The sequence below is a fragment of the Meleagris gallopavo genome, chromosome 1 (assembly GCF_905368555.1).
Source record: "Meleagris gallopavo chromosome 1, MGAL_WU_HG_1.1, whole genome shotgun sequence".
Classification (NCBI taxonomy): domain Eukaryota; kingdom Metazoa; phylum Chordata; class Aves; order Galliformes; family Phasianidae; genus Meleagris; species Meleagris gallopavo.
This window is the reverse complement of record NC_139404.1, coordinates 63,416,138-63,428,876: the sequence shown is the minus strand read 5'-3', so window position 1 is coordinate 63,428,876 and position 12,739 is coordinate 63,416,138. Positions and strand designations below refer to the sequence as shown.

At 35.4% G+C, this 12,739-nt stretch overlaps 1 protein-coding gene across 6 annotated transcripts in view; it reads right to left on the bottom strand.

Annotated features, from left to right (window-relative positions):
• Positions 1–12,739, bottom strand: part of PIK3C2G (phosphatidylinositol-4-phosphate 3-kinase catalytic subunit type 2 gamma) — a 290,952-nt gene that overhangs the window by 112,725 nt on the left and 165,488 nt on the right. For all 6 annotated transcript variants that reach the window (XM_085230990.1, XM_085230979.1, XM_085231006.1 and 3 more), the window contains 2 exons: positions 8,579–8,672; positions 7,318–7,412 (listed from right to left, as the gene is read on the bottom strand). In XM_085230990.1, the coding sequence (XP_085087116.1) occupies positions 7,318–7,412; positions 8,579–8,672 (189 nt within the window). The remainder of the gene's footprint in view (positions 1–7,317; positions 7,413–8,578; positions 8,673–12,739) is intronic.

Sequence of the window (12,739 nt, the reverse complement as noted above, 5' to 3'; positions counted from 1 at the left end):
GAACGGCCATATTTCACTCCATTCTCACCTTGCTACACGGTCACAAAGATGCCTTACCTCTTCTTTTTTCACACTTTCATTCACTTTGGAAAAACACATAGTATTTCTCCATTTCTAAACATTCAACAAATCTGTTCTACTAACAATGTTAAATCAGTAAAACAAGATCCATGCAGAGCTATGTTCTTTTTTTAAGAATTCACAAGATTATATCATATTCATTAAATTATCAAAGAAGTCATAGTTTTAATTGCTTAATTAAAACTATGTTTATTTGGTTCCTTTCTTTAAAAGTTGTAATTTTTAACAGAGTGGTTAAAACTAACTTTGTCTTTGTATTTAAAATACCAAAATGCTATGTTCAGGTTCTTTGTTCACCTTCACAATTATGTTTGCAATTTGTTTTTTAATTATTTGGAACTTAGTTTTTATTTCCTTCTTGTTAGAAATTTAGAAGTGAAAAAATGTTTATTCTTTTAATTAGGATTTCAATATATAAAGAGAAATCACAGCACCTGCAACTTCTTTGGTCTTTGCAAATAAATACTATGTGTGCAAAACCCTTTACATTATAAAAGTGAACTTAGTTCTAGAAAAATGTTGTCACACTCACTTCCAGAGATAAATTGCCTGACTAAAAGGCTGCTAAAGTCAGCGGAAAGCATCACAAACTAGGAAGAGTTATTTATGTATTCAGACTTTTCTCTTGTGTATGTGGAATAATGTAGACAGCAAATTTACATAGTCTTCCTAAGATGCAAGAACACTTGCCAACCTGCCTTTAACTCTGCCTGAAAGTATCATTTTCAGCATGGGAACCAGATCATCTAGCCTTTGGAATCTCTCAGTCAATCTCAATCTGTGATGAACATTAAGGTACATTTTCAAGAATAAAAGGGAGATACATGAAGAACTTCTTGGAGCTGGGGTGAAATGGCATAGACAGTGGGGCCAGTAACCTCTGCAGCATACAGACTGCATCTGCACTCTAAAAGCCTCTGGGCTCTGGGTCTCCCTGGTGCTGTGCGTGCTATCCTGCAGTGATAAGACTCAATTCTGTGTCATTTTTCAAGCCCCTAGCATCAGAAATACTGTGAGGGTTATATTATAGTCCACAAACAGAGAGAGAATAAAAGAGGCAGTGGTATCTGCCTCAGATGATTCACATGTGCATGCAAATGTGGGCAAGGCAGTGTTGTGGGCAAGGCCGTGTTGGAGGCAGAGCACATGTCGGGCAAGTTTCTTCATCCTGTCTTTTGGGGGCGGTTCCTGATATGAACTATTTCCAACATTGCTCCACTACTGTACTGGAAAAAGCAGTCAGTAGAGCCAAAGTGGAAGGCAGCAGTTATGAGGTTTAGCTGACCACAGGTCAAACAATTGATCTTGCCCCTTAATCCAGTGTTATTGAGTAGTATTGACCAACACAGACAAGCTAGGGAAAGTTACAATATACTTCTGTAACTATATTTCTGTTTTCCAAGGAAATAATCTAAATTCCACTTAGGCTAACAACGAAACACTCAGCACAGTAGACAGTTGAATTCTTATCTCACAAAAATAATGGTCCAGAGGTATCAAATAGTACAGACATGTAGCTACAGTAAAGAAACCCTGTAAATTATTGGCGTTTCAGAAGTAGGCATTACAAGTTCAGAATGAAAATCCCTAGATATTAGTCTACTCTACATTTTAGGTTCTTTGCAGTCCAAAACACAATTATGATCATATCAAGTACTCCTAATTCAGATTAACCTTATAATTATTACTTGGATGAACGACGCCTTACCTCAGAGGGTTATAGGAGTGAGCAACTCCAGAACTGAACTCAAATTTTAATGCAGAGTAGCAAAAGAACCAATCAAACATATGCTAGGACTGGCTGCTCACAGGTTTCAAGATACATATGTGATTAAGTGTTCTTTTGATTCAGATCAGTAAGGAGAATGAAATAAACACAAAAGAAAATTGATGATTGTGGATTTAAGTTAATGTCATTTAATTGGGTTAGGCTTTTCAGCTTTCTCTACACTGTTATTTAGGAAGTTCATTAATAATTAGCAGACTTGACAGTCTCTGACTATTATAGAGAGATATCATATTGTGGGAAGAGCTGGAGCATGGCAGCCTGTTTAGAATTCAGGTAATTAAGGGTGTTGGACAGATGAGTGTCTGTTTAGTATATTCCTTCTTTTGAAGTCTTCAAGTAAAATACAGTTAATGTAGACCAGTTTTAACAGCAAAAAAATACATTCCCTTTCAGAAAATATGAAGTAATAATCCTGAAATTCAAAGCATGGAGCTCTGAATTAACCTAAGTAGAAACAATTCTGGAAGACACAGTATTGAAAGACAAACCTCTCAATGGTAGAGAATTTAATGATGTCTTTTTCACTTCTTATGTTGTTTTTGCTTCCTACTGCTCTTTTCATGTAGCAAATGAGATACAAATAAAATATGATGCTCTATTCTTGAAATCAATAGTCTAATTCACTTTGCTTTTAGTGTGCTGGATTTCATCAAGAGTTAACTCACATTATTTATGAGATATTGTAGTTGCAAAATAAAAGACAACTCCCTTTCTCTTGGTTATCAGACTGAATGTAGTTGAAAAATGTTATAAATTTTTAAAAAAAAGATCTATAAGGCTTTTCTGCAATTTAAAGGGAACTTTGAAAGAGCAAGTTGCAAAAGAACATTTTGCCTTCAACAAAGGTTTCACTTATCTTTTTGGTTTCTTGAGCTAAGCATATAAAATGCTCATGATCTGCCAAAATTTACACATGCTCATACTCCTTCCCAAAAATGAAAACCTTTTTGTAGCACCACCTTCAAGCAGCTGCCACCAATCTTAAAGGACACTACCCTTCTCCCCATTATTCAATCCTTCTGTGAAAGGCAACCATCTGTGAGACATATTCCTAGCCACCTGCTGCCCCAGCCAGCTGTTTCAATTGTACATTGCAGCTGCCACCTATGGAACTAGCTGGATGCAAAAAATGCTCCAAGCAAATGGGAAATGTATCGGCAGGTTGCCAGAGACAGAGGGGTCAATTAAAACTCGAGGACGAAAGCTGACAGAAACTGTCTGCGAAATGTGGTAGCAAGGAAATAAATGGAGACTTACAGCAGATAAAATGTCCTGAAGGGTCTCAGCAGGTTTCTTTCCCCTCAAGCAGCTCTTCTGCTTTGCTAGAAGAAAGCTTTAAGAAAGCTTTCCTACTCAATTTAGCTGCAGGGAACAGGAAAATTCACTCCAGCTTTCTCCTATCCTACAAATTGAGCTATGAAAAGACCAGAATCAGAGTAAATTTCTAGAAGGTAGCTGAGAAGGGTAAATGTTCCCTATGTCTCATGTACATGAGGAACTTACCTTGCGATAAAACTGAAATGGGATTTAAGTAGTACACAGTCCTGTGCTGGCACTGTATGCATGGGTAACTTTTAGTCTCCTGGTGAAGGGGGGTGCACTCAAAAGGACTACTGAGACACAAATGGCCTAAGTTTATGAAAAGCTAGAGAGAAGAAAAGTAATGCACAGTAAGGAAAAAAAAAAAAAGGGTGAAAGATCAAATGACCTACTTGCTCTAAATATCAAAATTAATAGGACAAATCCACAGCTGGTACAATCAAAGACTTGGTTTCATCAAAGCTTTCCTGATATACAACACATGAAGATGTGTCCCAAGAATCTTAAAATGAATATTCAGTTCACCTTTGCCAATCACTGTCCCATTTTTATCTGTTTTTTTAAATAAAATCTTCAGATAAACTTATCACTGCTTCATGGCAAGAGCTTCAACTACTTACTGTCCAACATCACTATTAAAAAGGTGATGAGCTGGTACATTATTAAAGGCAGCAGCTTATTTCTGGTATGCAGGGAAATTGTGTCAATTTTAAATAACTGAGCTACTATTAAAATGATGTTTGTCATTCAAGTGAGTTAGCATTGCCAGTCACCACCAGTTCTAGTAACTATTGTCTAGGTTTACAATACTGTTGAAAAACATGGAAGTTTAACTCAACTTCCTTTGTGATTATGAAAATGTATCACTAGTTTACTGAATTACATTAGATTTTACATCTTCTGTTCCAAGTTTTATTTTGGGTAGATACATGGTGCATATATTGATTTTTTTTAGTAGTGGAATGTTAATATAATTTATTACAATTAAAAATTGATATAATATCATTTCTAATGTTTGTTTTAACCAATTCTTCCTTCTAAGACTGGGTTTGCTTGCCAATCCTGTTAAGAAACAGAATTGAATGCTTCAGAGAATAAAACGCTATCTAATTGCATTTCTTAAAAGAGGTTTGGGAGCATGCATGCACACGTATGTTGTCCATATTATTAACTTAATGAGCTTCTTTTGAAAATCTCTTTAGAGATAACTGGACAGAACTCTGTTTTCCATTGCTTTTTTAAAGACAAATCCAGTTTGCAGAGCAAATGAAAGCCTTTATTCGTATAAACTGTGAAATTACTGCTAAACTTTCTAAATAGAATCTATTACTTGGGAAATTGGATCTAAAAGTTCTAGAACAGAAATATTAATAATCGCAGAAATTTAAATGCTTGGTGGAGAACAGCTTATTTCTGGAGAACATGGTGGTGGAGCAAGTAGATAAAGAAAAGTGTGGAGTCTGATGAACACTATAGGGGTGTGCTATATTTAAACTCTTCAATTCATATTGAAATGTTAAACAAAAAGCTAAATAAAAGAGGTATGACTGGATATTTTCATGATCACTTTGTGCAGCTTAACATATATATTAAACACTCGAGGCCAGTCAGACTTTTTAAAAATTACCAGTTTTTGAGAGTAGCCAGCCAAGCAGGCATGCCTTGAGAAGACATCTCTCCTCCTAAAACTAATGACTGCTCTGTGTATTCTGGGTGCACATACTTATACTACTATTATACTACTATACTTTCAAGGATGGCTACTGTAGAAGTGGTTGCTGCTATTTCAGTATTATTGTATATTCTCACTTTGCTCCACTCACCCAGGCTTTCCCATACTCTAAGAAAAGGGCATTAAGAGAATTTGTTCTCAAAAGCACATCATCTATTGGTATGTATTGATTTCTTATTCCAGAAACACACCTACTACATGGGAAAACATGACAGTGGTCCTGCAGATTTCTGTCCAGGCACTAGGTAAATACTTGTTAATAAAAAACCCTGCCCCCATTTTAAATGAACGAATGAATTAATTAATTCATCACATTTGTGCCAGGAATGTCTGCTAGATAAGGTACTGAAAATCCAGAAAATAAAAAAATATATTTTTGAATATTTATATATATTTATGTATGCATTATATTTATACGTGCATGCATATATATAGAAATTTGTATTTATATTTATATTTATATATCTATACACATTAACATAAACTAATTTTAACATTTAATCAAAAGCTGCCCCTCTAAGAAACTAACATTTACATTTCAGGTAAAATATACCTTCTTTATGCTTGTTTATTTGGGGATAAATAGCAAATTAATTTAATTTGGAAAAATTGTTAAGGAAAGTATCCATACTCCAGAAAGATATTTAGTAAATTAGTAGTTTCCATCTGCAACCAAGGCATAAGAGGATAATCAAAATATTTAATAGACACACAGTAGCTGATGATATCTCTACTTCCTGATGCACACAGGGATAAAAAGTGCTTGTAAAATAACCCAGGGTTGGATGACATCAACATGTGCTACCAGCTGAAAGGCAGAGAATACAATGAACATTCAGAAATATTCTACTATATATAAGTATGTTCAGTAATGTTATATATTAAGGCTGCAGGGTGACCTTATTGTAGCCTTCCAATACTTAAAGGGAGCCTATAAACAAGAGGAGAGCCAACTCTTTGAAAGGGTAGATAATAACAGGACAAGGAGAAATGGTTTTAAGTTGAAGAAGATTTAGATTGGATATCAGGGAAAAGTTCTTTACCAAGAGAGAGGTGAGGTGCTGGAACAGGCTGCCCATACAGGTTGTGAATGCTCTGTTCCTGGAAATGTTCAAAGCCAGATTGGATGGGGCCCTGGGCAGCCTGGTCTAGTATTAAATGGGGAGGTTTGTGGCCCTGACTGTAGCAGGGGGGTTGGAGCTTGATGATCCTTCAGGTTCCTTCCAACCCAAGCCATTTGTGATTCTATGGTTAAGATATATATAAAATATAAGTTCTTTACCACGTTAAATTATATGGTGCCAGATAAGGTTATCTATTGCTCAAGATACAATTTCTTCTATGTATTTCCCAAGGCTATACCATCAGAGAAGTCAAACAAAATTAGGAAAAAAAAGAAAAAGGAAGGATCTACACAGGTCTATGTTGCAAAGTAAAGTGGAAGAAGTTTACACATGCTAAATGTAGTTCCTCTTTATTTAACAAATACACTGATTAGGCATATTATTATTATCCTATTTATTTCAGTGAAATGAACACAGTCCAAATTCTGTTTTGTCCTCACTACCTAACAGGTATAAAATTATGATCTATGTTCTCTCTGACCCCACACTTCATCAACAAAATGATTACATTTAAGCCGTTGTCTTTGCTTTGCAGGGAGGAAAGCTTTTGCTTTCAGAGATCTGAACCAGTTGAACTGTAAATGAAAGTTCATTTCATCCATCATTACTAAACATGCAAAAAAACAACAACAAAAAAAGCTAGATTTTCAGATCACAGGGCAGTACAGATGACAGAAGACACATTCCTTTTCAGAGAGCGTTGAAGTGATGGCATAGCAAACTGTAATCACTGCATGCAAATAATATGATTACAGATATCCCTTCATTGTATACATAGACAATGAATGGCAGTTACTATCAGAAATGTTACATCTTCATGACCACTAAAAGGAATGGAAAGACTGCTATCACAAGTTAGAATGATTTGTAGATGCTTCAGGAGACTTACTTGGATAGACATGAGGAGTCTGAAATCTTCAGAAGAGGTCAGAGAAATCTCAAAAACAGGACCTTTTATCAGTAACTCAATGCTGCTCAGACATCTTGCAAGTTCTGAGTAAGACTACTTTTGGTTCAAACCAGATAAGGAAAAAAAATACAAATGGTTCCTTAACTAAGAGAGCTGACCTTTAATTTTTTCTCTAGGAACAGGATGAAGGCAGAGATAAGCAGGACTTTTACTTGCATTCACTACTGAAAGGATAATGATGAGAGAGTGAAAAAAACTTCTGTTTATTTTAAACAAAAACAGAGTTTGTCACTCATTAAGTGATGGGTAATATTCACTGTAATGGAAAATGGATATATTAATAATAAAAAAATAGTCTTACCAATAAAGTTGATGGGCTATTTGGATGCTCTGAAGAGAACGGTTCAGCAGGAGTTTCACCAGAGGGCCTTCCAGACTCCACTCAAACTTGAGCACCTTAACAAATAATAAGAACAATCACCTGAATGCTGGTTCTTGTTATCTTTTATTTACATAAAATAAAAGTAATTGGAAAGGATAGTATCCCAGTGGTTAGTTTGAATGAAACAATCCAACCTACGGAGAATGTCCCAGAAATGAAACTTCAGGACACAGGTATGTACTATCCCCTGCAAGATCAGAGGATAGCATCTGGATTTCGGACACATAAATATACACGCAAATATACAGCCTTTGCTATATTTAAATTTTTACCATTCTCATTTGGAAAATAAATTCTATCCAAAAGTTTATTTGTGAAACAGGAGTTGTGAAAGGTGAAATCTCCCATAAGCAGTCAAATGTGCTGAATGTTTTAAAGGTGTGATGCTTCCACTGCTTTACAGTAAAGGACTACATACATATGTGCATTCATGTGAACTTACGTATCTATATACATATATGCATATGTGCATGGATATGTGTGCATATAAATATAAACATATTAAAAAAAAAAAAAACAGCACAAATAAAACCCTGAGGAACTCTGAAATGAAGAACTATAAGAAAACCATGTGGTTGTAGTTACAAAGTAAGTGGATAAGACTTACAAATTGGCTAGCTCCTCCTCAAGTGCACAACAGAACTGATTCAAGCACAAAGTCATTTTTTTGCAAGCAATGGGCCCGTAACACGTAAAACATTAGTTTATTAGTTTCCAGTGAAAAGTAGCATACATTTGTGAAGGAACTATTGTATAACCAACTTGCTGTAGTTACTGTGTGCTGTCAATGATTTTCGCCATATATGTGACATTAGAAAAATGTGACTCATTGCAAAGAAACCTCTTTTTGACCACAACATAGCCCAGGCCCTGGCCTGGCAGTCATAGCAGCATTTGTCTTGTACAGATGCTTTTTCTTCTTTCTTTTTTTCTCTTTTTTCTTTCCTTTAGAAATATCACTTTGTGGCACATGGAAAAGATCAATGACATTACCAAAACAATTGCATTCTCTCAAGTGAGAATGTCTATATATCAGTCCTGCTAATTCAAACATTTCATCAGCTGATCAGACTTTTTTACTTATTGCTCTTATAATGTATCAAACTGAAAGAACCAAAAGTGTTTAATGAACTTATTGATCTGGACAGAAGATATCGTTGGCTAAAAATTTCTTTCTTACCTGAACCAGCTGTGGGAGGTATTCTAACAATTCATCATTTGACAGATTTTCTATTTGCTGGACCGCTGTTCTGCGAATATCTTTATCTGGAAAACTAAAGCAAAACAAATAGATATTACTAAGAGGTACCAAGGCACTATTTATGCACTGCAACTCTCTTGAGCTCTTACTGCTGCGAAATGCTAGAAAAACAGGTTTTTTCTCCAAATGGAATAGAAAAAATCAATTCATTTCCTTCTCTGTAGCAAGAGTCACGAAATAGGTAGTAGATCGCTTAATTGGATTGACTGCTATAGTACCATACAAGAAAATCATAAACCCAGCACCCTGGAACACTGATCTTCAAATGCCTTTTTTTTAGTGTGAATTATCAAGTGTTATAATTTCCTTTATACTTATTGAAATATGAAGGGAATTGTGGGTCTTCCCTTGCTGTTTTTAGCTGTAATAGGAAATTTCTGTGCAATGGAAACACTTAACAATCACTTGAAAACATTTGTTTTGAGTAACAGCATGAAAACTTGAAAATTTCAGTACAATGAGGCTTCATGTTAGAAAAATTGTTCCAGTGTCAGTGCTCCTGGTTCATAACATAACAAAATTTTAAATATTTTTAAACAGAAGTAATTTGGAAGTAGAAAGCAGTTTTTCACTTTAGTTCTCCTGAAAGAAAATTTAGTAAAAAAACCAAGGCATTCCCTCAGAAGGTCTCCAAGTCTGTGAAAAATGCTTCTCTGATGGGAAAATAATCAGTGCTCATCGGAAGCTATACCCTCAACAAATCCTGGCAGGAAATGTTCAACGAGTATTTAAAATAAGCTGCATTCTCAAAAACAATCTGGTTGAAATCAGTATGACTGTGTCCTAATAAAGATTTTTTGATGAAACTGTAACTGTAACTGATAAAAGAAGAAAAGATGCTGTGGCAACAATGATAAAAAACAGGGAAAGGAGGACAGATAGTATAGCCACTCAATTATTATTTTTTTTTTTTACATAAAAAGAAAGAAATGTTGATGTAATCTTGACTGATCAAAACTGCCTGTTAAAAGTTTCTCTTATAACAGAAAAAGACAAAGAATACAGTGTTCCTTTTAATATTCAAAAGCTGATTTATTTCAGAAAAGAAAAAAAAGAAGCAAAAACAATTTCTGGATTTTGATATGCTGCCCTTTTGATGCTAATAGAGAATTCCGAGAACAAAAAAGTTGCCTAAGTTGCTTCACACTTAAGCATTCTGCTATGGTCCTGCTTTTATGAGGAAAAGAACAGATGTGTTCATCTGCATATCTGTTATGCTTAACATGCTTAACTATTTATCAGTATTTTAAATTTGTCCATTACAATCCCAAGAGTCTCTTCTGTCTTCTGAAGCAAACTGGGAATGTTCATACAAACCTTTCTCTCATCAGAACTGTAAGAGTGATCATCTCTGCCAAAGGGGCAGATATGTCTTCAGATGCACCACAGTCAATTAGATATTGTTTAAAAGAGCTACTGGGCTGCAGTTCAGTTCTCTAAGGGGAAGTATCTGCCCCACAAGAAGTAATGTATCCCTCAGTTTCTGAACAAATACAGCCATTAGACTCTTTCATGCGCTGCAGTCCAGTGTCTCACTGATTTGTCAGTCCATGCCATACATAAAAATGATGAATAAAGACCACAGATTATGTTGTCAATTTGCCCTGGAGGAATTCCTTTGAAATCAGAACTGTCACTTATGGCAGAAGGCGTAAGGGGGCCATCAATATTGCTGTTTTATATGCTCAGCAGAGAAACAGACTGGTCTTCTCCCAGCTTTTTATCCAGCACCTTTTGTAAACTCTATATCCACTAGAAAAATAAATCAGAAGTAAAACACAAGAGGCAGTACCACATCTGCAGCACTGACTTCCTGATTGCTATCACAAGAAAAGAAATTGTAAAGGTAAAGTGCTCTGAAGTATAATGGCCCTTGCAGCTCAAAAGTTGAGCTTTTAAATTTAATAAAACAGACTGAAGTAAAATAATAAACAGACCTATGTATGATTTGATCATCAAATTAACATTTCATCTAACAAAAGTGGACATTTAGAGAACAAATGGCTAAGAGTAAGACCTACTTGAGATGACTGACTTTATGTGCTGTTACCACCTTTAATACTTTCAAACTCCCTGTTAACAATGTGGCTCATTTAAGATTTTAATATTATATTTTTCTGTTATGGTACATATTTGATGATGTTTATAGTACAGTTAATAAACTTATATGATGCTGGGAGGGCCTTGATGGGGACAGACAGAGTACTTTATAAATAAATTATCATGTTTCTCCCAAATTAGCCCACTTTGCAAGTATTATACACTTCCCTGCTCCTGTTGACTACACTATTTCTGATACAAGCTAGTGTGCCTACACTGCTGATTTGTGTTTAGCCATCTATCAACACCCCTAGATCCCTTTCTTCTACACAGTCTTCCAGCCACTTTGCTCCAAGCCCGTAGCACTGCCTGGGGTTGTTGTGACCAAAATGCAGGACCCAGCTCTTGGTGGTCTCATTCAACAGATGGCTCTGTAATTCACGGTGAGAAATCACTTTAGGTCTAACAAAACATGGTCATTGTTTACATACTGGGGCATAGGTGATTTCCAAGGCTTGCTATAAAGAATATGTAAGTTTTATATACACAATGAGAACTCGAGATGAGATGACCATATCACAACAGAGTCAATACTACAACCTTTTGGGCTAATAAGGAGTAAGAGCTGATCTCAAGTGTGTATATCTGATCAGTTTTGGAAAGAATTTGAACCATGACTATCAGGTTCTTGATGTGTGACCTTTGACAACTGTTTGTGAGAGCAGAGATTTGGGCACCCCTCTCCCTGGCTGTTTTAAGATTGTATCCAAAAATTTAGCAAGAAAAAATCGCAACTTAAAATAAAATAAAATCGCAACTTAAAATAAAACACTTAAAAATGTTTGATTTTTTTCATTGCACAGATTTTAAATGTGATTGAAACTGCCCATTTTCATTCAGGTTTCCAATTACTTCTAGCTGTGTTCTTCCCCTTCCTTTCCCTTCCATTCCCTTTCTTCTATTTTTTCCTGCTCAACAAACCAGCTATTGGTCAATAAATAATTAAGTGGATAGAACTACTGTGATCCTCATTCATTTTCCTGAATTGCAACACAAACTGTACCTGTCTTCTTTTGAATAATTAAATGTTTGTCATACATTCAGGTAATGGATATTCCACAACTGGGACTGTGACTCCTAAGTTTGTCCCACATTTATATTCTCAAGGACACTATTGAAGAAAAAAACAATGTGTAAACAATGGTTGTCAGGTCTAGTCCACAACAGTTCATGTTATGAGGGACTTCAAATTTCCCCTTCATATCTTGTCTTGAAATCTGGATACTCCTTAAATTATTAAACTGATTTCCTTTGATATTTAACCTCAACTAACCTTTTGCTGTTTTGTTCTTTTACCCCTGCATGATGCCAGTGATTGACAGCCATCCATTTTGTAACTTCTGAATAGTTTAAAATTGTTAGGTTTCCCAAGAGATTTTATGATGGTTTCTGAAAAAGCTGAATATTGAGCTGGATGAGAACAGACTACAATTTGCTTTAGAAAAAAGAGCAGCATCCAGTCTTTTATTATTTTCATACAGATAGCCAGTAGGGAGCATCTTGTCTGGCTGTACCTTTCAGCTAAATCAGATTCAAACAGAAAACTAAGTGCTGCTGAGGTATCCTGTGGATTTGTGATATTGTCTTGAGATTTTGGCATTTGCCAGTGACTTGATTGTAAATGAGAAATAGATGTGCATTTCATTTTTTTTATTGCAATGTCTCAAATAACCCCATGCTCGAAGATATTTGTCAGATAAACTGAACTGTCATTTTACTGCATTTTCTACCATTTGAGGACTTCTATAAAGAATGAAATGGTCTTTCATGAGCCATCCACACCACAAAATTCTGCAGCTCTAGAACATGTATAAAGCAAAGCATAAAATTTATTATAGATTGTTGTTTTTTCTAACTTTATTTGTTTGCATAAACCCACAGTTGTCCTCCACGTTGATAGACAGTTAGGACCCTTTTAATCAAATAAGTTGTGGACAGGTCAGATATGCTTTAGCTGCATCTGTTTGATAACTACTGAAT